At 39.7% G+C, this 25,817-nt stretch overlaps 1 protein-coding gene across 1 annotated transcript; it reads right to left on the reverse strand.

The window, feature by feature from the left end:
* Window positions 1-22,353: 22,353 nt before the first annotated feature.
* LOC143628270 (uncharacterized) lies at window positions 22,354-24,554 on the reverse strand. Its single transcript, XM_077097905.1, has 5 exons — window positions 24,323-24,554; window positions 24,012-24,250; window positions 23,775-23,923; window positions 22,764-22,959; window positions 22,354-22,388 (listed from the first exon to the last, which is right to left on the reverse strand). Exons 1-5 carry the CDS (start codon window positions 24,499-24,501, stop codon window positions 22,354-22,356), a joined length of 798 nt encoding a protein of 265 aa, XP_076954020.1. The 5' UTR covers window positions 24,502-24,554.
* Between the last annotated feature and the right edge of the window lie 1,263 nt (window positions 24,555-25,817).

Below are 25,817 nucleotides of genomic sequence, written 5' to 3' on the forward strand. Positions count from 1 at the left end.
AGCTTTTTGTTAATTTTGCTGTGTGTTTCTCATCAATCATCAAAATAATGGATAACCCAGTTTCAACACCTCAAAATAGAACTACAAGCTATCCAATCCGCAACCAAGTTTTCTGATGACAATTGCATCAGGCATGGAGGATTCGGGCGTGTTTATAAGGGAAAACTTGTTCTTTCCACGGGCGAGACCATGGTTGCTTTGAAGCGTCTGGATCGTGCCTTTGGACAAGGAGATTCCGAGTTCTGGAAAGAGATCATGACGCTTTCCTTTTATAGATCGGCTGTTAAAGTTGCAATCTTTACTTTATAGTTATCTGCACTTGTTCTCTTTATTTTATTATTATTATTGATTTGGTTTTATCTTCTTTTTATTCTCCAAGTATGTAGGAGGTAGTTGGCTATAGTTTATCTATTCACCAGGAATTAGAACGTTAGGGTGGGTCCTGGTTTTTAGCTTGTTTCCTTTATTTATTTCCTTTGTAATTCTTCAGTTTATGTATCCCGTTTCATTGAATAAACAACAAAAGAGATTAGTTCTCAATTTATCGTTTTCATAGTTTGTGTGTTTGCTATTGCTTTGATTCAATCCACTTTGTTTATCAAGTGGTATTAGAGCCTCCATTCAAGATGTCAGACCTGCAATTAATCGGTGGTGTGAAGAAACTGAATAACCAGAATTACAAGACCTGGGCTACGTATCTTTCTTTGTATTTGCTGGGGCAAGATCTTTGGGAAGTGGTACAAGGGAATGACACCGTTCAACCTCCATGTGAAACACCAGAAGGAGCTCTAAGAAAGTGGAGAGTCAAAGCCGGCAAAGCTATGTTTATTCTCAAGAAAACGGTAGAGGAAGAAATCCTTGATCATATCAAGGATGCAACGAGCCCAAAAGTAGCCTAGGATACGTTAGCAAAAGTCTTGTCTAAGAAGAATGATGCCCGTCTTCAATTGTTGGAGAATGAACCATTGTCAGTTTCACAAAAAGACATGTTGATTACACAATATTTTCACCGGGTCAAGACCCTTTGCAGAGAGATAGTTGAACTTGACCAACAATCTGTGATTGGTGATGCTCGAATGAATCGCATCATTATTCATGGGTTGAGGGCTGAATACAGGAGCTTCGTAGCCGCGGTGCAAGGCTGGCCTACCCAACCGTCATTGGGTGAATTCGAGAATCTCTTGGCAAGACAAGAAGCCCTAGCCAAGCAATTAGGCGGTTTGTCGATTAGTTCGACATCAACAACAAAAACAGAATATGAAGCTCTGTATGCTGAAGGAGGCAAGGGCAAATTCAAGTCAAGCTACAAGCAAAAAGATGGAAATCGATATGGTTACAAGAATAAGTATCGTGAATATGGTGGGAAGAAGATAGGCGGTTCGAATATAGAAGCCTCAGGTGATCGTAAACAACAATATAACGAAAAGAAGTCTTCGTTTAAAGTTACAAATGTGGGCAAAAGGGTCATTTTGCAAGGAGTTGTCGGGAACAACAGAATGACGAAGGGAATGCAGCAACTGTTGAAAACGAAGATGGCTAGGATATGGAAGCCTATGTAGCTCAAACTGAAGATGTTGTAGCCTTTACGGCAATTGCCGAGAACCGTTTAGATGAATGGATTGTCGACTCGGGTGCTTCAAACCATCTTACCGGAAACAAGGAGCGGCTGCAAAATTTGTCTACGTATGGTGGCAGTAGGGTAGTGGTGATTGCTGACAATTCTAAACACCCCATTGCCCATATTGGTGATGTCGTGTTTCCAACGGGAAGAAACAAGAGAGAGCTGGCCCTGAAAGAAGTTTATCATGTGCCAGGGTAAAGAAAAATTTGATATCTATACCACAACTAACTGACGATGGGTTGTAAGGCCTCGTTCCCGGTAACCCTACTTTGGTGTTGGATTTACTCATAAACACAGTTCTAAAATCAGAGTTAATTAAAACTTTCGCGGAATAATTTAAAACTTCAAACATCACATTATAAAACATTCATTTTTATCTTAACATACAAATTGTCTTTCCATAAACATTAATTAAAACAGTCATGACACTTCTTCGTAGATGCCAGTCTCTTTCGTTCATGCCATGTGTACCTCCTCAAGCCAGCTGCCTCAACCTATTTGCCTGCGTGCATACTAAAAGTCAGCTACGCTGAGTGAGTTCTAGTTAATCAATTAACATACATAACATTCATACCATACTCATACGTGTCTGGAGATACGTATTCATACCTTATTTACTATTACTTCTTTCATACATACTTTACATACATGCATACGCTCTTAAATACTTTCTTTCATAAAACCCTATGGTATACCATAAGCTATTCTATCTTAAACATCACAGATATTATAAGGGTCTGGTCCTTAACATCACAGATATTATAAGGGTTTGGTCCCTAACATCACAGATATTATGAGGGTCTGGTCCCTATCATCTTAGATATTATGAGGGTCTGGTCCCTATCATCTCAGATATTATGAGGGTCTGGTCTCTTCTGTCTCGAATAACCATACATTTATCACACATGCATACTTTACCTATCTTCTAGTTATAAATATATATACATACTCGTTCATACAATCATTATGTAACAATACATTCAATACACAATCATACACGTATCATACACTTTATCAATCAAGTAAGTGTATTATCTACCACATAGGAGTATGCACACAGCCCCGAAAACATAACAGATAATGGGGGCTAGAACTCACCTGGAGTTGGTTTCTCTCGCCGTTAATGGTAATGTCCTTCCTTAATTGTGCACGGCTAACTCTACAATACATTACGTGTGTCAATTATCCATTACTACTACTTCCTACATCTAAGTAAATGAAACCCTCAACTAACGGGGGTCCGGGGGAAGCGCCCCTGGTAGCAGGGTCTAGGGGCGGCAACCCCTAGTGTGACATCTGCCCCGATCCGACCCGACCCAGGTACCCGTTTCTCTGATCCGATCTCTTTCTTTTATGATTTAATATTTATTTATACTTATATTTTACTTTTAATAATAATAATATATTTTCCTTCCCGCCTCTTTCTCTCTCTTTCTTTCCGCCGTCCCGTCCCTCTTCTTCTCTCTTTCCGCCTTCTTTTCCCTCTTGTCGCCGTCCCGCCCTTAAGCCTTGAACCCTCTGTCCTTTGTTCCTTCCCGCCTAAGGTTGTCTGCGCAGCTCCACGCGCCAGACTCCTTACAAGGAAGCCTGCGTGAAGACCACCTGTTACTTCGATACGCGAGACGAACTGTCCCCGCAGCGCGCAAAGGATTTTAGTTCTTCCCACGGCGCGCTATGGATACCGTTCTTCCCGCGACGCGCTAAGGAATATAGTTCTTCTCGCGACGCGCTTAGAATTGAAGTTCTTCCCGCGGCGCGCTTAGAAATGTAGTTCTTCCCGCGACGCGTTAAGGTTGGTTCTGTCTGCCTTCGCGCTCGCGCACTCTTGACCTTCTGTGTCTGCCTTCGCGCTCAAGCTTTCTCGCGCTATGTCTTGAGTCTTTTCTTCTGTTTAATCCAGCCATTTACTTTTGTGTTGTCTTATCTTCTGTGCTGTTGACCTGATCTATCTTGTCTGAAAAGCCACTTTTGGCGCAGCATGCGCACCAACCCCATTGGTTGACAGAAAAAGTGACTGACATTATCTTGTGAGATCTGCTTTTCCATGCTTGACCAGTACCTTTATCTGACCCTCCCATGCCTGTTTACTGTTACCTGTCAGCTTTTCCTTTGCCCCCTGCAGCTGCCATATCTTTTGATATCTTTTGCTTTTGGAATCTTTTACTTTTTGGAGATCTTTTCCCCTTTTCTAGGGATTGTGTTCCCTAGGGTTTCCCTATAAATAATAATGTTAATTTCCTAACACTGCACACACAAAGCACTTAAACTCTCCTGTTCTCTCTTGCTCCTTGCCGTTGTTCTTCCTCTGCCGTCTCCTCTCTCTTTGCCTTCGTCTTCTATCCTGTTCTGCCCTGCTTTTCCGGTAATATATATATTATATATAATAATTTACTTATTAATTATGCTAACTTATAATCAAGACTTAAAACAAATCATTAAAACAATAATCTTATTTATAGGTTAACTTGTGCTTGTTTAAAGTTGGTTCTTGCTTTATCTTACATCGCATCGTTTATCAAGTGAGTAATCTCGTACCTAATCCCTTTTTATTTTAATGTTTTGGGATGTTCATGTGTTCGTACAAACTTAGAGTCTTAATCTGTTTATGAACTTTAGTCGCGCAGTATCCCATGTGTTGAGGACGTAGACTTGGCTGTTTATTTGTATGTGTGGATCATTAACCGTCTTGTCGGTCTATTCCGCAGTTCTCATGGTACCATTAGATGAACACGGGAGAACTATCGTTTATGATTTTCTCTTTTGTTTACACTTGCACAGTCTTTCTTGTTTGTGAGCTCAATCGTGAGCACTGGCAGTCTATGAGTATGAATCTTAGAGTTGGTCCCGATCGGATTACACCCTTGTTGAAAACCAGACATACACATGTTGCGCGCAGATTTATTGTTATCTATGTATTGTATTAAACTTGATTTCTCACCAACACGCAAGTGTTTGACGTTTATTTTAACACATGTTCAGGTTTGCAGTAGCTGTTTTGGAGCTCGAGGACACGTAGGAAGCTTTCTTTATTTTGGACCTAGATTAAAATGTATCAAGACAAGTTATTGCTGTTCGAATATTATGATTTATAATATATTGATTTATGATGATTTATGTTATCTTATGTCTACTTTGCGCGTGCGCGAATGAATGTATTTATTAAATATTGACACCCAATAGTGTCACGAGTAATGAAACAATATGTGGCGCCCCGATGTATAATCCGCCTTCGGTCGGGGTGTTACAGATTGGTATCAGAGCTCGTTGACTTTAGGATAGGTGGTTAGACGTAACGGCCTAGAATACCTAAGAGTCCCTTCTCGCGCATGAGAGAAATCTCATGTTTGCGCGCTTATTGTTAATTACTCGTTATTTATAAATATGCTTGCGCAGACGCAGTATATGATTTTATGTTTTATTCCGCGATATTTCGATTTTTGTTGAATTTCGATTTTTATTGATTTTACTTACATATTCGTTTGTTGGATTTGAAAATCCGAAAAGTCATGGTGATACATGAATAGTTGATTTTCAATTTCCATTTACGATTATGTTCTGAGGTTGGAGACTTGAAAAGTCATGGTGATACATGAATTGTCAACCTCCAATACTCATTTTCTTGTATATTTTATATTGATGATTGAAAAGTCATGGTGATACATGAATCGTCAATCTCCAATACTCGTTTGCTCGTATATTTTAAATTGGGAATTCGGAAAGTCATGGTGATACATGAATTGTCGATTCTTGATTCGAATTTGTTACCTTTATTAAGTCTGCATTTAGGGTCATTTATTTTACTTTAACTTTTGACAGTAACTGACTCCGCGAAACCAAGCTTTTCGAGGTTATACTTTGCGCTAAAACCAAGATATTAACTAAAATTAAAACTTTTATAGAATGCCTCCGCTATCAGCTCGCCATCTTAGGAGGAAGGAAGCCGCGCGCAGACGATCGCAGCAACGTTCCCAGGAAATGGCCGCCGCAATAGCCCAAGCTTTGAGCCAAAACAATACCAACCCCTCCGGTTACCACATTAAGTCCTTTAACGCGGGTAACCCTCCAAAGTTCACAGGTCTTGAAGGAGCCACCGTGATGCTCCAATGGCTCGAGAAGATCGAAAACACTTTCCTCCATACCCAATGCCCTCCTGACAGACGAACCCTATATGCTTCCAGTGTCCTGGAATCTAGAGCGCTTACATGGTGGAATGGAGTAGCTCATGCGCGTGGCGCAGAAGCTGCTTCTAGCATGACATGGGAGGAATTCAAGGAAATTCTGACGCGAGAATTCTGCCCTCCCAACGAAGTTAAGCGCCTGGAGGAGGAATTTTGGAATCTTAAGCAATACAGCGGTGAAGCGCGCGAGTACGCGACGCGCTTCCATGAACTAAGCCTGCTTGTCCCTCACCTTGTTACCCCTTCCCGCCGAGCCATAGAGAAATTCCTTGGGGGTCTCCCCATGGAAATTCAAGATTCTGTATGGGCCAGAAACCCAGTTACCCTCTCTGACGCCATCGAATTGGCCGCTGTGCTCAGCGACAACCATGTCAGAGCAGGAACCCTGTTCCTGCGGGGAACTGAGAAGACCAAAACCACCAAAACTGTCCCTGAACCCGCAGAAACCAAACCAGAACCCTCAAACCATAACCAGAAACGTAGGCGCAGACAAGTCTACGCGCTTACCAGCCCGCCCATAGTCCAGCAACCCGCCTACCAACCTCTAGTATACGCCCCTCAACCCCTGTCAGCCTACCCAACTCCCCCTGTAGTCCACAACTATGCCCTAACCAATCCCGCACTCCCTGCCCCGCCAACTAAGAAACCCTACACAGGAAACCACCCCTTCTGCCCAACCTGTAGACTTCATCACCCAACCCAAACCCCGTGTCGACAATGTAATCGATGTGGCCGCGTTGGTCACTCTGCCGAGTTCTGTAGAGTCCCTCCCGTCAACCCAATCGCACCAACACCACCAGTCTACCCGCAGAACCCACAACCAACCTACCAAAACCCACGACCCAGATCGTGCTTCAACTGCGGTGATCCCAGTCATTTCCGGAACGCATGCCCGAGGCTACAAGTTCAGATTACGCAAGCGAATCCGGTGAACCAGATTTCGAACCAAGTGACACGCGGACGAGATTTTAACATAACCGCGCACCAAGCGCAAGCGAATAATGACGTAGTTAATGGTACATTTTTGCTTAACGGATTTTATGCTTCTGTACTTTTTGATACTGGCGCCGATCGAAGTTTTATTTCTCGCGCGTTTGAGCAGAAGCTTGCGCGACCGCGCAACGATTTAAAAGAAAATTTTTCAGTGGAATTGGCTAATGGCGAAACTGTTTTAATTAACTCAGTGATTAAAGATTGCACGCTTAACCTTAACGAAAACGATTTTCTGATCGACCTCATCCCCATGCCTCTTGGAAGCTTTGATGTTATCATTGGTATGGACTGGCTTACGCATAATCGCGCCGAAGTTATTTGCGCCAAGAAGATGATTCGCATACCTCGAGAAAATGGTGATCTTCATATCTACGGCGAGAAACCCTCCCGCGGTCTTAAACTTATGTCTTGCGCCGAAGCCCGAAGGCTCACGCGGAAAAGGTGTATTGCATTCTTAGCCCATGTGGTTAAACCTGCTGAAGAAAAGAAGCTTCGCGATATCCCTGTTGTGCGTGATTTCCCTGAAGTTTTTCCTGATGATCTCCCTGGTATCCCTCCCGCTCGTGAAGTCGAGTTTCGTGTTGATCTTGTCCCTGGTGCTTCCCCCGTAGCCAAATCTCCTTATCGTCTTGCACCCGCCGAAATGCAAGAATTGGCAAGTCAACTTCAAGAGTTGACCGCTAAAGGATTCATCCGCCCTAGCTCTTCTCCCTGGGGTGCTCCGGTGTTGTTCGTTAAAAAGAAAGATGGATCGTTTCGCATGTGTATTGATTACCGCGAGTTGAACAAACTCACCATTAAGAACCGGTATCCCTTACCGCGCATTGACGACCTCTTTGATCAACTCCAAGGTGCCTCTTGTTTTTCCAAGATTGATCTCCGCTCTGGCTATCACCAGTTGCGCATCCGCGATGAAGATGTTCCGAAGACTGCTTTTCGAACTCGTTATGGCCACTTTGAATTCTTGGTCATGTCCTTCGGTTTAACCAACGCACCCGCCGTTTTCATGGATCTGATGAACCGGGTGTGTAGGCCCTTCTTGGACCGATTTGTGATTGTGTTTATCGATGATGTTCTGGTGTATTCTAAGACCAAGGCCGAGCATGAGCAACATCTTCGGTTGGTGTTGCAAAAGCTTAGAGCCGAGCAGCTCTTTGCCAAGCTTTCCAAGTGTGAATTCTGGTCTGATGAAGTACAGTTTCTTGGCCATGTTGTGAACAAGATGGGTATTCATGTCGAACCATCCAAAATTGAAGCAATCAAGAACTGGATTACGCCGACCACTCCTACCGAGATCCGTTCCTTTCTGGGCTTAGCTGGTTATTACCGGCGCTTCATTTCGAACTTCTCGAAGATCGCTTTGCCTTTAACAGCTCTAACGCACAAAGGTAAACCGTATATTTGGGGCTCGAAGCAAGAAGAAGCCTTTCTAACGCTCAAGCGTTTGTTGTGTGAAGCTCCTGTCCTTGCGCTACCTGAGGGTAATGATGATTTTGTCGTGTACTGCGATGCCTCCAACCAAGGTCTCGGTTGTGTTCTTATGCAACGAGGCAAGGTTATCGCTTACGCATCGAGGCAACTCAAGGTTCACGAGAAGAATTATACAACTCACGACCTCGAACTAGGCGCAGTTGTTTTTGCCTTGAAGATCTGGAGACACTACCTTTATGGTACTAAGTGTATCCTCTACACTGACCATAAAAGCCTTCAGCATATCTTTGATCAGAAGGAACTTAACATGAGGCAACGCCGATGGAACGAACTCATCAGCGATTACGATTGTGAGATCCGGTATCATCCTGGTAAGGCTAATGTGGTAGCCGATGCGCTCAGCCGCAAACCCTGCCAGCTTAACTGTATCTTGCCGCACACGCAGCTTCACTTCGCGCCGATCCAAAGCAACCTTGAATCGCGCATTCGTGACGCGCAGCGCGCATCCATCAGTAATGGTAACCTTCGCGCCGAGTTAGCGTGTGGCGCGGAAGCACATTTTGTGCCCAATCTGAGTGGGATTCTCTGCTATCTTAATCGCATCTGGATTCCCTTTGATGAGAATCTTCGCACTGATATCCTGAGTGAAGCGCACAAATCTCGGTATTCCGTTCATCCTGGCGCTGATAAGATGTACAAGGATTTGCGCATTACTTATTGGTGGCCCGGTATGAAAATGAATATTGCTGTGTTCGTAGCTAAATGCCTGACTTGTTCTAAGGTAAAAGCTAAACACCAACGCCCATCTGGTTTACTCGAACAACCAGAAATTCCTACGTGGAAATGGGAATGTGTAGCGATGGACTTTATTACCAAGTTACCTTTGACAGCAAGCAAACATGATAGCATTTGGGTAATAGTGGATCGTTTGACTAAGTCTGCTCACTTTCTGCCCATTCGTGAAAACTACCGTGTTGAGCAACTCGCGCAGCTTTATGTCAAGGAAATTGTCTGCCGCCATGGTACTCCTTTGAGCATCATATCCGATCGCGATGGCCGTTTTATATCTCGCTTTTGGAAATCTCTCCAATCTGCGCTAGGAACTCGCTTGGACATGAGTACGGCATATCATCCTCAGACTGACGGTCAGTCTGAGCGAACTATTCAAACCCTTGAGGATATGCTACGATCTAGTGTTCTTGATTTTGGAGGTAATTGGGATTCGCACCTGCCTTTGATCGAGTTCTCTTATAATAACAGCTATCATTCCAGTATCGGTATGGCCCCATTTGAAGCACTTTACGGTAGTAAGTGCCGCTCCCCGATTTGTTGGAGCGAAGTGGGTGAAGTACAAATCACAGGACCCGAACTTGTTCAAGAGACAACCGATAAAATCGCCAAGATCCGTGATCATCTGCTGACTGCCAGAAGCCGACAGAAGAGTTACGCAGATCGTAGGCGAAAGCCTCTCGAATTTCAAGTTGGTGATCTTGTTCTCCTCAAAGTGTCGCCCTGGAAGGGTGTTGTCCGCTTTGGGAAGAAAGGTAAGCTTGCTCCTCGATATGTTGGACCATTTAAGATTCTCGCGCGTGTAGGAAAAGTTGCCTACAGACTTGACCTGCCGCCCGCGCTCAGTAATGTGCATCCAACGTTCCATGTATCCAATCTCAAGAAGTGTTTAGCCGACGAGAACCTTCACATTCCACTTGATGAAGTTCAAGTTGATGAATCCATGCATTTCGTTGAGAAGCCTGTTGAGATTATGGATCGCGAGGTTAAGCAAACCAAGCGCAGTCGCATCCCTATCGTGAAAGTTCGCTGGGAGTCCAAGCGCGGAGCCGAGTTTACATGGGAAAGGGAAGATCAAATGAAGATCAAGTACCCGCACCTGTTCTCTGCGCAACCTACTTCGAGATAAATTTTGGGACGAAATTTCTTAAAGTAGGGGAGACTGTGACATCTGCCCCGATCCGACCCGACCCAGGTACCCGTTTCTCTGATCCGATCTCTTTCTTTTATGATTTAATATTTATTTATACTTATATTTTACTTTTAATAATAATAATATATTTTCCTTCCCGCCTCTTTCTTTCTCTTTCTTCCCGCCGTCCCGTCCCTCTTCTTCTCTCTTTCCGCCTTCTTTTCCCTCTTGTCGCCGTCCCGCCCTTAAGCCTTGAACCCTCTGTCCTTTGTTCCTTCCCGCCTAAGGTTGTCTGCGCAGCTCCACGCGCCAGGCTCCTTACAAGGAAGCCTGCGTGAAGACCACCTGTTACTGCGATACGCGAGACGAACTGTCCCCGCAGCGCGCTAAGGATTTTAGTTCTTCCCGCGGCGTGCTATGGATACCGTTCTTCCCGCGACGCGCTAAGGAATATAGTTCTTCTCGCGACGCGCTTAGAATTGAAGTTCTTCCCGCGGCGCGCTTAGAAATGTAGTTCTTCCCGCGACGCGTTAAGGTTGGTTCTGTCTGCCTTCGCGCTCGCGCACTCTTGACCTTCTGTGTCTGCCTTCGCGCTCAAGCTTTCTCGCGCTATGTCTTGAGTCTTTTCTTCTGTTTAATCCAGCCGTTTACTTTTGTGTTGTCTTATCTTCTGTGCTGTTGACCTGATCTATCTTGTCTGAAAAGCCACTTTTGGCGCAGCATGCGCACCAACCCCATTGGTTGACAGAAAAAGTGACTGACATTATCTTGTGAGATCTGCTTTTCCATGCTTGACCAGTACCTTTATCTGACCCTCCCATGCCTGTTTACTGTTACCTGTCAGCTTTTCCTTTGCCCCCTGCAGCTGCCATATCTTTTGATATCTTTTGCTTTTGGAATCTTTTACTTTTTGGAGATCTTTTCCCCTTTTCTAGGGATTGTGTTCCCTAGGGTTTCCCTATAAATAATAATGTTAAGTTCCTAACACTGCACACACAAAGCACTTAAACTCTCCTGTTCTCTCTTGCTCCTTGCCGTTGTTCTTCCTCTGCCGTCTCCTCTCTCTTTGCCTTCTTCTTCTATCCTGTTCTGCCCTGCTTTTCCGGTAATATATATATTATATATAATAATTTACTTATTAATTATGCTAACTTATAATCAAGACTTAAAACAAATCATTAAAACAATAATCTTATTTATAGGTTAACTTGTGCTTGTTTAAAGTTGGTTCTTGCTTTATCTTACATCGCATCGTTTATCAAGTGAGTAATCTCGTACCTAATCCCTTTTTATTTTAATGTTTTGGGATGTTCATGTGTTCGTACAAACTTAGAGTCTTAATCTGTTTATGAACTTTAGTCGCGCAGTATCCCATGTGTTGAGGACGTAGACTTGGCTGTTTATTTGTATGTGTGGATCATTAACCGTCTTGTCGGTCTATTCCGCAGTTCTCATGGTACCATTAGATGAACACGGGAGAACTATCGTTTATGATTTTCTCTTTTGTTTACACTTGCACAGTCTTTCTTGTTTGTGAGCTCAATCGTGAGCACTGGCAGTCTATGAGTATGAATCTTAGAGTTGGTCCCGATCGGATTACACCCTTGTTGAAAACCAGACATACACATGTTGCGCGCAGATTTATTGTTATCTATGTATTGTATTAAACTTGATTTCTCACCAACACGCAAGTGTTTGACGTTTATTTTAACACATGTTCAGGTTTGCAGTAGCTGTTTTGGAGCTCGAGGACACGTAGGAAGCTTTCTTTATTTTGGACCTAGATTAAAATGTATCAAGACAAGTTATTGCTGTTCGAATATTATGATTTATAATATATTGATTTATGATGATTTATGTTATCTTATGTCTACTTTGCGCGTGCGCGAATGAATGTATTTATTAAATATTGACACCCAATAGTGTCACGAGTAATGAAACAATATGTGGCGCCCCGATGTATAATCCGCCTTCGGTCGGGGTGTTACACCTAGCAGGGTCCAAGGGGCAGAGCCCCTGGCTGGGGTTGAGCTGAAATTTTGCATGGAAGAATTTCGCTTCGCATGGAATTTCGCTTCGCATGACTTTTTCGCTTCGCATGGCTGTGCGACCCGAAATCGACTTATGCGAAAATACCTCATTTTCTTCATTTTTTTTGCCATTTTAAGCCAAATTACTCCGTGACCCTTCCTTAGGACCCGATTTTACCCTTTTTATGGGTTTTGGGTTGTACCAACTTTGCATACTCGTGTTTTATGAGGTCCAAACATCACCTTTTGTCCTATAACATACCCGTGAGGTTATAGCTCACCAAGTTTATGTTTTTCTTACATTACACAGTCCTATCTATCATCTATCAGTTTGCATGTCGAAACCGACTTAAAACTTAACCATTTTAACCGAAACCTACCTTTTGCTTCGGGTTAGGTTCGGATCTGGACGTGTTCTTGTTGTTTAAACGGTGTTTACATACGAGATTCTTCCTTCTTTTTACATGGATTTGGATCCGGAATGTAGAGAGAAAGTGTGTGTGTTCTTAAGTGTGTGTGTGTTGTGAAAGGAAGGGAATGGTGGAAGGGTGGAGGGGTTGGGTTATATATAGGGGGTTATGGGCCCCACAACCCACTCACAATTCCAATTCCAAATATTATCCAAACACTTAACACACAACTAATTTAACGACACACAGTTAATATAACAAAACTTTCTGTTATTTATTATTTAACAAAAGTTGAATGTTACATGGGTAGCATGTCTTATTTGGGCCTAAGGATGTGAAGGTATTTAAAGAATTTGAGACGCCCTCGGTACCGATTCTTCAAGGGCGTAAGACGGAGACGGTTTATGTTCTTAACGCAGAATTTGCTTATGTTGAAAAGACAAAAGGTATCAAAAATGCAGATTTGTGGCATAAACGTTTGGGACATGTGGGGTATGACAAAATGAAGTTAATGATGGAAAAGGATCTAGTGATGGGATTGCCTAAAACAGAAGTTAACGATGACTCGGTATGCTCTGGGTGTCAATTTGGAAAGGCAAGCCAACAACCTTATCCAACTTCCAGTCATCGAACAGTAGAAGCACTTGAACTCGTTCATTCCGATGTTCTCACCATTAAACAAGCGTCAATTTCAGGTATGGAGTATGTAGTGACATTTATTGACGATTATTCTCGCTATACTTGGATCTATTTTATGAAAGAGAAGGCTAAGGTATTTGAAAACTTTAAAGAATTTGAGCTTGAGGCTGAACGAGATACAGGTCGAAAAGTTGGCTGTTTAAGATCAGATAACGGAGGTGAATACTTGTCTTCTGAATTCGATCGGTACATGAAGCAGAAGCACATCAGAAGACAACTCACATGCCCGAACACACCTCAACAAAACAGTGTGTCCGGGCGCAAAAACCGTCACTTGGCAGAAGTAACTAAAAGCTTGGTGCATGATAAAAATTTACCCGGACGTTTCTGGGCTGAAGCGATGCGCACCGCTATTTACATCATCAATCGAACTCCTTCACAAAGCCTCAAGTACTTATCCCCATTTGAGAGGTTGTTTCAAACTAAGCCTAAAATGCATTACTTTTGTGTATTTGGGTGCGTGTGTTATGTATTTGTACCTAACCATCTCCGTCATAAAATGGAGAAAAAGGCGATCCGGTGTATGTTTGTAGGCTATGATTCAGAGCGAAAGGGTTGGAGGTGCATTGATCCAAATTCAGGAAAGGTTCATGTCTCCCGTAATGTGGTGTTTGATGAGCAGTCATCATGGTGGTCAACTGAGAACAAAATGATGCCAGATAGTGATCAACTCAAAGAAGATCTTAAAAGTTCCAATGTTGCCTTAGAGTTCACTAATGATGACCAAGCACAAGTTGAAAAGAGTACCGTGGGTCAAGATAATGTGGCTCAAACTGATATAGAAAGTGAAGCGGGTGATCATCTCGAACCAGATCTAAGACGGTCACAAAGGGTACGTAAATCTAATCCTAAATATGCAAATGTTGCTATTGTTGACGATGTATGGGCAGAACCGAGTTCATTTGAGGAAGCTCGGGTTAAATAAGAATGGTGGCAAGCAATGGAGGAAGAGATAACCGCCATGTACCGAAATGAGACATGGGATTTGGTTCCAAGACCTGATGGTGTTAAACCGGTGAGTTGTAAATGGGTTTATAAATTAAAACAGAAAACAGATGGTTCTGTGGAGCGGTTCAAAGCAAGACTTGTAGCCCGTGGTTTTTCGCAAGAATATGTATTAACTTTGAAGAGGCATTCAGCCCTGTGGCCAAGTTAACAACTATTTGAGCATTGTTAGCTATTGCTATAAGTAAACGGTGGACGATGGCACAAATGGATGTCAACAACGCGTTCCTTTACGGTGAGCTCGATCATGTAATTTTCATGGACCAGCCGAGTGGTTTTGAAAGCAAAGAGCATCCCGAATATGTGTGCAAATTGAAGAAAGCAATTTACGGGTTGAAGCAATCACCAAGAGCGTGGTTCGGTAAGATTGCTGAATTTTTGGAGTCGAATGGTTTTATACTAACCCATGCAGATGCAAGTTTGTTTGTTAAGAAAGTAGGTGAAAAGGTTGTGATAGTTCTGGTTTATGTTGATGATTTAATTATCACCGGAGACTTAGATGACGAAATCGTTCAACTCAAGTCAAATCTGTGTGTGCGGTTTCGAATGAAAGATTTGGGCAAGCTGGTAAGGTTTCTTGGGCTGGAACTAGCTTATAATGAAGATGGGGTAATTCTGCATCAAACGAAGTATGCGAGTGACATGTTATACAAATTTGGTATGGGTTCGTGTAAAACCGCGCCAACACCAATTGAAGCCGGAGTGAGGTTGTACTCAACTGTTGGAAGAAAGCTTAACGATCCGACAGTTTATAGGAAGATGGTTGGCAGCCTAATTTATCTTACTCTCACAAGACCGGATATATCGTTTGCTGTTGGGGTTCTAAGCCGCTATATGCAAGACCCTCGAAAGCCACGTTATTTAGCTATTCAGCGTTTACTTCGGTATGTGAAAGGAACAGTGAATAAAGGAGTAATGTTCAAGAGGGAGTCAAGTCCAAAGTTAATGGGCCTATGTGACGCGGATTATGCCGGTGACTTGAACGAAAGACGGTCGACTACTGGTTACGTGTTTATGTACGGGTCAAGTCCTATCTTGTGGTGCAGCAAACGACAGCCAACCGTGTCTCTTTCGACCACGGAGGCGGAGTATAGGGCAGCAGCTATGGCTGCCCAAGAGTGCATGTGGCTAACTCAACTGTTCAAAGATCTGAACCAGCCTATATCGTATGGAATAAAGTTGTTATGTGACAATTGTTCAGCTATAAAACTAGCTGAAAATCCAGTCTTTCACGCGCGAACAAAACATATTGAGGTCCACTATCATTTTATCAGAGAAAAGGTTCTAAAGGGTGAAATTCAAATGGAATGGGTTGATAGCAATGATCAAGTGGCAGACATGTTTACAAAAAGTCTTTTAAGTGTGAAGCTTTTGGAGTTCTGCAACAAGTTGGGTTTATCACAAGTAAAGATTGAAAGGGAGTGTTAAAGTTGCAATCTCTACTTTATAGTTATCTGCACTTGTTCTCTTTATTTTTATTATTATTATTGGTTCTTGTTTTTATTCTCCAAGTATGTAGGAGGTAGTTGGCTATAGTTTACCTATTCACCAGGAATTAGAACGTTAGTGGGTCCTGGTTTTTAGCTTGTTTCCTTTATTTATTTCCTTTGTAATTCTTCAGTTTATGTATCCCGTTTCATTGAATAAACAACAAAAGAGATTAGTTCTCAATTTATCGTTTTCATAGTTTGTGTGTTTGCTATTGCTTTGATTCAATCCACTTTGTTTATCATCGACATGAAAATATCGTCTCTCTTTTAGGGTATTGTGACGATCATGGTGAGAAGATCCTAGTGTACGAGTACGCATCAAAGAAGAGTCTCGATTCTTATCTTGCCAGCGACGATCTCACGTGGGCTCAGTGCCTTAGGATATGTATTGGGGCAGCTCGTGGACTCGCGTACCTTCATAACCCTGCTGAGACACTACGAAGAATAGTGCATCGTGAGGTTAAAAGTTCCAATATCCTACTAGATGATAACGCCCATTGATGATCGAGATCATGAAAACACTTGTAAGGGCACTTGACATTCAAGTAAGTTTTATTTGATTAAACCATTTGGTTTGATGTTTTCCTATGTGATCTGATATAAATATATAAAAACAACATGTGTAGTAATAGAAGATCAACCCCTTGTACAATCGTAAACTATAACAAGATATTACTTTATTCAGGAAAATGCAGATGAAGAAGCTGTTTACGGAGATGGAATCTTGAATTTGAAAGTGGTTAGAAAAGAGGATGATGGAAATAAAAATCAGTTTAAAGTTCCTGATAATAGTTACTTGATACTCGATATGGGTCATCGACAAACGGTGAAATGCGGATGGGATGAAGCTGTCACTCTGTATGTGGAAGAGTTTCATCATCAATGGTTAAATGTATTTCTTAACAAAGTGGAATCGGAATGTTTTATGGAACCCAAACGAGTAGTATTCTTTTAATATGCCCATCGTAATTAATGCCAACTAAATCCTTTGCTACACGCTAAATCAGTCATGTTTAATACCTATAAATCAAAATCGAATTATGATTTGAGTAGCTAAAAGATAGTTATTTGATTTATAGGTGGAGAAGCATCGTCATCTGGGAATGGCTATTTTTAGACTGAGTGATCTTACTTCTGAAATTCCAGTAAATTGGTCCGACATGATATGGATGAATATTGATGGTTGATTCGTAGGAAATATTACAGTCGAAGTGTTGTACAAAGCAATGGCATATACCCTTATTCCGACTATAAGTAGATCAATACAAAAGACTCCTGTTGAGACCCCTAAGGATGGAGGATTGCTTGTCATCATAATCCACTGTGCCGATTTATCACATGGAAAGCACAAGCATTCGTCGGTTACACTGCTTTTCCATGGCGAATTAAGAAAAAACAAACTTGAAACTTGGTTACTATTCTATAGTGTTTTCTCTAAAGGGAAACCCGGTTTTTTTTTTTGTCTCGTAGTTGCAAGAACTTCTTAATTTTCACCACTTCATCTCTTAAATTGATTTCTTGGGGTTTGATATGGGTTTTTGCATACTATGATGAGTACCACCAAACCAATATGGCTACAAGAGTTTACATTTATCTTAGAATAGCCACCAACAGATGAATATTTGTATTTAGAAGTCAATGATGATTCATGGATGGGACTCATTCCTGGAAAGGTACAATAATCGTTAACTATCGCTTGATAGGTTTTTTAATGCAAAGCAATGCCTTTTTGCCTTAGGGATCTCTTGGCTGCGTCGATATAAGCCTTGCGGGCGTCATTAGCAAGAAATGGACCAGCGAGACATACACACTTACACCAGGTTATAAACTTGGTGATGGTCATTGAATTTTTTTTTTAAAATAGGAAAATTGAAGAAGATAAAATGGTTTTTAGGGGAGCGAAAGATTGTTGATTGAAAATAGGAGATCCGTCATTTGAAATGGCGGATGTCAGATTACACATAAGGGTTGTCAGTTTTTGTTTGGTGATGTGGACGAGAACCATGAGTTCCGCCATTTGAAATGGTGGATCTTGAATATTTTATTCGTGTTCCGCCATTTCAAATGACGGATGTCAGTTACAGCTGACCGCCGATCACCTAAATATTTTTGATTGACATCCGCCATTTCAAATGGCGGATGTGAATAGTGGTCGTCTATATTTTATTATATTTCAATGACATCCGTCATTTCAAATGACGGATGTGAACAGTGACTGACATGACAACAAGATTCGGTCAACCGAGATATTAAGCTTTTGAATGGAGTGAACTGCCATGGCCATGACTCACCAAACTCCGAATTATCATCACCGTTAGATGTTAGTTTATCTTTTTTTTTTTTGGAACAAGTTTAATTATTTACTTTATAAGTTTTTTACGTAATTATTATCATTTGTTAATTCAGCATATGGAACAACATGAAAATTTTTACGTAATTATTTTTTTTAAATGTTAGTTTATCTATTTTTTTTAACAAGTTTAATTATTTATTATATATAAGTCTTTTACGTAATTATTATCATTTTGAACAACATGAAAATTTGCTTATTAATTCATTTTTACTTAAAAATAGTTATTGTTACCAACTTTTTTTAAGAGCATGCTACACAGAACATAGGGTTAAAGGTCACATCCTTAGAAAAACAAATTTACGGTTTATAGGGTCATCATAGCTATGGTCAAAGTAATCAACAATGCAGGTGCAAGTTTTAAGGCTGAGGGGTGTGGGGCTTCAACGGGGGCGCTAGAGCCCCTCCGCTCGCGCCCCCAGGCGCTAACACCACACCACCGGGGTGCTAACGGGGGCGCTAACGGAAAAAAAAAGAGAGGCGTGAGCTGGTTAGCGGCTGAAGAGAGAGAGAATCTTGCATTGGGTTTAGAAAAGAGCCGTTGGGCTCTTAAATATTAAAAAAAATATTTTTCTATATAATTATACTCCATTTCACCCATTTTTATACCAAAACTTCAAACCTTCACCCAAAATCAATTCATCTTCTCAACTTTTTTTTAAAAAAAATGGCTGAAAATTGGTTCCCAAACCTTGATTCAGATTATCTTGACGACGATTTATGGTCGTCACCGCACCAACCGATGTTTTATTCGGAGCCGCAAGAATCATTCGGCTTTCAACCATCCAACACACAACCGTCTCCTAGAGACTTCAGTAACCTAAATCCGGTCAATCAAATGCTAATGGAAAAGCAAAATGAACGTATCCGAAAGAGGTTGATCGAATAAGACCAAGCCGAAGAATAAGAAGAATGTTTTTTAGTACTTTAATTTTTATTTTATTTTTAGATATTAATGTGTTTTTTTTATTAATGTGTGTTTTTTTTAATAATTTATGAGCTTTTTTAATAATACGTTGTTTGAATATATTTATAAAAAAAAAAAAAAAAAATTCGCTGGAGCCCCTCCACACCAGGGCCAGGGGCTCCAACGAGAGCTCCAACACCCCCCTTATCCAGTTTCTCTCTCTGCCACACGTCATAATATTATTGGTTGGAGCCCCCATTAAAGCTTCCATTAAAGCCCCCCATACCCCTCAGCCTAACCTTTTAGCATGTGTTTAATTATATTTTAATGACATCCGCCGTTTGAAATGACGGATGTGAACAGCGACTTTTCGTACTTGACATGACAACCACTCTATGTATTTTATTATATTTCAATGACATCCGTCATTTCAAATGGCGGATGTCACCGAAATATAATAAAAAAAATACATAGGTGGGTCATAGGAAGTACGAGTTACTGTTCACATTTTAGGTGACCGGCAGTCAGTTGTAACTGACATCCGCCATTTGAAATGGCGGAACACGAATAAAATATTTAAGATCCGCCATTTCAAATGGCGGAACTCATGGTTCTCGTCCACATCACCAGACAAAAACTGACAACCCCTATGTGTAATTTGACATCCGCCATTTCAAATGACGGATCTCCTATTTTCAATCAACAATCTTTCGCTCCCCTAAAAACCATTTTATCTTCTTCAATTTTCCTATTTAAAAAAAAATCGATGGTCATTGCACATACAATAGTCTTAAAAGTGGAGTTGCATTGGAGAACTTGTGAATAAATAAGTACATGCAATGACAGCCAAGAAGTTGGTACAAATTCTTCAATTTTATCCACAGCGATAGCTTTTTGGGTTTAACTACTACTGTTAGAACTACTTCTATTATTGGTGTAAAGGTTATGGAAGAAAGATGGGGTGGAGAGCCATATATATCCCGATTTGGGTTTGCCACAAAGAAGAAAAAGGGTGGAGCTACTATACAAATATATATATATATATATATATATATATATATATATATATATATATATATATAATGAAAACTCATTTGAGTTGTGAAAACTCTAGAAACTCATTCTCAACTATATGTTTTTAATTAAAGTTTAAATTTTGTGGTCCACAATTAAAGTGAATAAAAAATGTAAATATAAATATAACTTTTTCTCTCTTCTGAAACATATATAAAAATTAGTAAAAAAATGTTAAAAAATAGCAAAACATTTTTTTTTATATTTCGATGTTTTGTGTTAAATAACATATATTACATGTAACAAGAAAAAAAAACGATGTTACATAGGGTTTTCACAACTCAAGTGGGTTTTCATTTTATACTTTGCCTATATATATATATAGAAATGTGTATAGAGATGCCTCGGTCAAGCCGGTTCAACGAATGTGAAGGCATAAATCGAAACAAGATTTTAGGGTCTTTTCATGACTATTATTAAGAAAAAAAAATTTGCTTATTAAAAGTTTATATTTTAGTAACAACCAAGTCTATCACAACACTGATACATTACTTTGAGTTTACTTTACCCATTATAATATATCTATATAAAATATTTTTTTATACTTGGGGGCTTAATTAATCTGGGGCCTAAAGCTCTAACTTGTTTTTGCTGTCCCACGAGCCACCCTCGCCCTCGGTTATCAAGAAGCCGATCTTGGTGATGAAATTGAAAGAACAGATAAAAGGGTTTTGTGAGATACGGATTGAGACAGGTTGTAAATGCATAAAATACAATTTAAATCAGATATAAGAATAACACAAAGTAAGAAATCTAGTGTTAATTTTTTTTTTAGTGTTACTGGTGGTGAATCTCGATCGTCCCCCTTAAATTAATTCATGGGTCCATCTAGGAGTGGAAATTGTTGACACGACCCGAATCTGACATGAAAAAAAAACAGGTTTTCGGTCGACTAACACAATCCGTTTTAAAAAACGGGTCTCGTTTGGGTTAGCCCGTAAAATACTTTTATGGTCATATTTTTATTTGTGTTTTTTCAGTTCACCATTTTTCTTAAGATACACTTATTATTTTCAATTCCTTTTCGAAACTTTTAATAATTTAAAATTAATATTACATTACTCATTTACTTTACCGACTTTAAATTATATCAATTTTATTTTTATTTTTTATTTTGAAATGAGTTAAAGAGGTCGTATTCGAGTCGACCCGTATTTATGCATATGCGGGTTAGGGTTGAAGTTTTTGACGCAAATAATAATATGTGTCAGGTTCGGGTTACAAATTTCAGCATGTCAATCCGTTAACCCACTAACCCAATACGATTGACAGCCCTGGGTCCACCACATGTAAAAAAGATGGTAATTTAAATGCGTGTTATTAAATTGTGTGTGCATATTAATCTGTGTTTTTTATTTTCATTATTTACCCTTACACTTTATTAATTATTATAATTAGTTTGACTTCTTTTCTTTGATAATGACATGTTTAGCTTCATATAAATTGATTATATTGACACAAATACCTACATATTTTTAATCCATATAATTTACATAATTAGTTATTTGATAAAAGGGTGGATTGATATGTTTTTATTACATTCACATAAATATGTTTCTATTAAAAATAGAAGAATAGTTGAGCGAGAATTTTACGCAAAGAATGAATCTCCAAGTGTGCTCATTTATTTTATTTTATTAGAATAGGTAAATACACTATCGACATGGTAATATCCAACAAAAAATAGCTACACAAAAAAAAATATGAGATCACGAATTTAGTGTTATTATTTTGCTATGTTAGTAAACCATGAATGCATGGATTGTGACCAGAGACCTAAACTTTGTTTTCATTGTACAAGCGAATATGATGAGATGGTAAACTGTGGTTCATTTGAACTTATTGTCACTCTCTCATTTGAACTAATCATGTTATAAACAAATTAAACGAGTCAACTCAGCTTGAAAACTCTTAAAGAAACTTAAATTTGAGCTCGAGCAGCTAATATATTTAAAAATCTGGAATTTTTTTGTATTTTGCACATATGGATAGACATTAAAACAAAACAAAACAAAACAAAACAAAAGGTAGGTGGGTCTTTTTGTGCCTACAAGTGCCTATAAAAGTTACTTGCTTAACTTGAGTGAGCTAAACGAGTGAAATCACCCCAGCTCGCGCTCGAGTGAAATTTTATACGAGCAAGCCCGGGTTGTCTGTTTCAAGTGAGCTTTGAGTCACAACTACTTGAATAACCCTGCTTATTCCGAACCTTTTGTTACTTCTAAGTTTAATGCATAGCTCATATTAATATACATATAGATCACTTAAAAGAGTGTATCCTGCAATCCAATTAAAGATTACAAAAATTATTCTAATAAATTATGCATGCGTCTTTTCCAAAAAAAAAAACAAAAAAAAAAAATTTATATTACTTGGATTAAATATTTTATTACAATTTAGATATTTTATTTTCCAAATAGCAGGATTAACTTGGACAAACTTGTGTAGGATACAACTCATCCCGATAGCGTTATCATGTGCCTAATCTCGAGCACGTGTTGCATAAATGTTTATTAAGAATAAGAGTTTTTGACAAGAAACCTAACTGGGTTTTGTCCGATCGGTTGAGCAAACAATGAATGATAAATAATCTGCAAATCCACATCTCATGGCTTAAAAAGTTGACAAAAATTAATATCATGGGTCGGTCTTACCTGCAGCCTCTAATTCCTGGTTAGTTAGTAATCGGGAAGTGGGAGTAAAATTCATGTTTGATTGAGGTTTGACCGCTTCAAACTCAGTTGACTCAACTGAAAAACAGCTTCCTGCTGCATCAATAGTTTTACTGATGAAATCGAACCTTGAAATATAGTCCTTCATGGGGCAGATGAAATCAAGATGGTTCCTAGCCTAAACACAAAGCACAGAATAAATGCTTAGCTTAACAAGTAATTGAGCGTTTAAATTCGGAATGACACATCGCATAACAAGAAGATTGCATATAGATAGATAACCGGTCATTTCTATTACGAGCAAAAATCAGTTAGGCTGGCCCACAATCCGTTTCGAGTTTTATAAATCATTTATGTGATAAACATGATTATAATTGGACTATGCATAGGTCGGTTTTGGGCTCAAATCGAACCATAAACCGAATTTTCGGTTTTGGAGTCTTTGAAAACCATTCGATTTCGGTTTTTGTAGCGGGTTCGGTTCAGTTTCCATTTTTACCATTTGGGCTTAAAATTTTTGGGTCAAAATAGTAAATTTTTGCCAAATATTTTTTTTAACTAATCACTATTTCATCATTACACATTTAGACCTAAAATTTATTTGCTACATCATTTATTAATTTTTTTTAAAATACTTAGCATCACAAAATAAAACTAAAATCTATAAATTCAATAACAAAAGTCAGACTTTCGTTTTTACGGTTTTTTGTACGTGCAAAAACCGAAACCGAACTAAAAATTCGGTTCTTGAAAAGGCATAAGAACCTATCCGACATACTGGGTTCATTTCAGTTATTTCAAATCGGTTAATTCAGTTAAAGTTCTGCTATTTTGGTTTCTGCACACAATTTCAGTTCACAACAGTAACAGTCTAATACACTACACACATTATATGTATATGTATATGTATATGTACTTTGACTTTTAGCATTTTAGTCCTATGGGCAGCTATAAACTTAAACAAACAGAGGATATAAGTAATAAGTAGCATACAAGTCGATATTCAGGAGCCCGTTTAGGAATCTTGAGATATGACATATTACGAGTCTCATAATCCCACAAAAAACATGTATGGTGAATCCACCGGTTTTTAGTAATTGATTGCGCATTCCCCCCAAACTTCCGTAGACCAAACACATAATCTACATAAACATTTAAAAAGCATCATACTTTGAAATAAAAGAAACTAACTAAAACCAACTAACCTAGTTATGATTCAAATCTTCATACCATTCTCACGAAGCTTAAAATCCGCAATCCCTTGAAACACTTGACTGTATAACAAACTGCTCCAAGACATAATAGGCCGAGGATACGGTTGTACATCCGGCACATCATCCTTGTTACATATGAATGAAACAAATATTGTCCCGTGATCAACTATTACGGTGCCACAGCCAGTGAACCTTCGTATGACGGGAATATTATCTTCTAAAACAGGTTTAATTTCAACAAGCTCAGCAGGTTTCCTAATAACAGATACATGCTAAACAATAAGATAGTTGTTAGTTATTAGAATCATGGTTAGTTGAGAATGCTACCCAAAAACACCCATGACTATGTTGGGCTTATCTGTCCCGTCATTAATGATGCACCAGTTGTCCGATGACGTCCAAAGAAGACACTCTTCAATCTCCAGTTGTCGTAAGATGGGAACTCCTTTCATTCTGAGAACATTCATTAATGGAAGCCGAGCGCGTGCAACGTGTCGTGTAGCCATTTTAAGCGGTTTTTCGTGAACTTGTTACACCTTTTGTTCTGGTTTTTGTTAATGTGAGATTGTAGCAATCATTTCCGGGTGCAACGAACTGCAAAACAGGCGTAAATAACATTAACAAGTAAGAAGAATCGGTTAATTGACAAATTAAAACAATTTAGCAAATTTATAGATTCCAGTAGGGGTGAGCAAACGGGTCTTACCTGCAATACCCAACCCGGATCTGATTAATGGCATTCTCAAGACCTGGGACCGGTCTGATCAGTTCGGGTTACCCGGTTTATGTTCACCCCTAGATTCCAGTATAGATTAAGCTCTACAAGTGTTGATGAACTCATAGCTAAATTATTAGCCAGATATATATTCATCATCATCATCATACTCAGTATATCCCACCAATAGCAAAACTATGGTAGGGTCTGAGGAGGGTAAGATGTAGACAGCCTCACCTCTACTCCATAGGAATAGGGAGGCTACTTCCAGTGAGACCCCCGGCTCAATAGTGGTTTTGCATCAAGCCTTGGACATAAGGCACATAACACTCGAACCATCAGGACCCAGCCGATTGGTGCATGTACCCTTGTCTTTTGGTTATCAACGCCACCACATGATGCCTGATTAACCTTCCGCCACTTTTAACGCTATTTTCACGAGATTAGCAAAATAACGTCAAAATTTCGGCTATCAGCGCGCACCGCAAACAGGGCGTCATTAGCCAGATATATATATGAACAATCCAAAGTTTTCAATTTAATAAGGCCAATTATCATAACAGAAGCAATATTAGAAGTAATGAGAAATCCAGTAAGTGAAATTACGCAGATAGCAATGCACACATGAAAAGTCAAACCTAATTAACATAAAAATTGAGAAAGCCAAACTAAGTTGAATTGACAGAATTAAAAGGATTAGAGAGAGATCTTACGTTGGTCCAGTGCTGGAGATCCAACGACGAGAAGCTAAAACCATACAGTTGTGGCAGGTGAAGGCCGCCGCCAAAATTGACCGAATGATTCCTGCGATTTGACTCAACAGAGTTCTGGCTGTTTGTGGGGTCTTTATTTTATTTTGATTTTCAATTCAAGTTCGACATCTTTAGTTTTAGAAAATTTAGGCTATTTTATAAGTTTGATTATCAATCGATATGGTGTCTGTTCTCTTTATTTGTATGTGTGTCACATGAAATGAAACTCAATCATGTGGAATTGTGGATATGATACTAAAAGAAAATATAACTAATTTGGATTTATCTAGAATTCTGAGTTTAATCAAACTCGAGCTCGGCTTTTTTAACTTATGTGAGCTTGAGCTCGACTCGA

Source organism: Bidens hawaiensis, unplaced genomic scaffold (genome assembly GCF_021521415.1).
Source record: "Bidens hawaiensis isolate Kalapana, Puna unplaced genomic scaffold, B.hawaiensis_p1.1 tig00004864_1, whole genome shotgun sequence".
Lineage (NCBI taxonomy): Eukaryota > Viridiplantae > Streptophyta > Magnoliopsida > Asterales > Asteraceae > Bidens > Bidens hawaiensis.

What these genes read in the sequence shown, in the direction of transcription:
- LOC143628270 (XM_077097905.1), bottom strand. Translation starts at nt 24,501, where the DNA reads ATGGCTACACGACACGTTGCACGCGCTCGGCTTCCATTAATGAATGTT. An exon ending in ATAGTCATGGGTGTTTTTGG is followed by an intron (nt 24,251 to 24,322) that starts GTAGCATTCTCA and finishes ATCTGTTATTAG; the next exon opens with GAAACCTGCTGAGCTTGTTG. An exon ending in GGGCTCCTGAATATCGACTT is followed by an intron (nt 22,960 to 23,774) that starts GTATGCTACTTA and finishes CTTTGTGTTTAG; the next exon opens with GCTAGGAACCATCTTGATTT.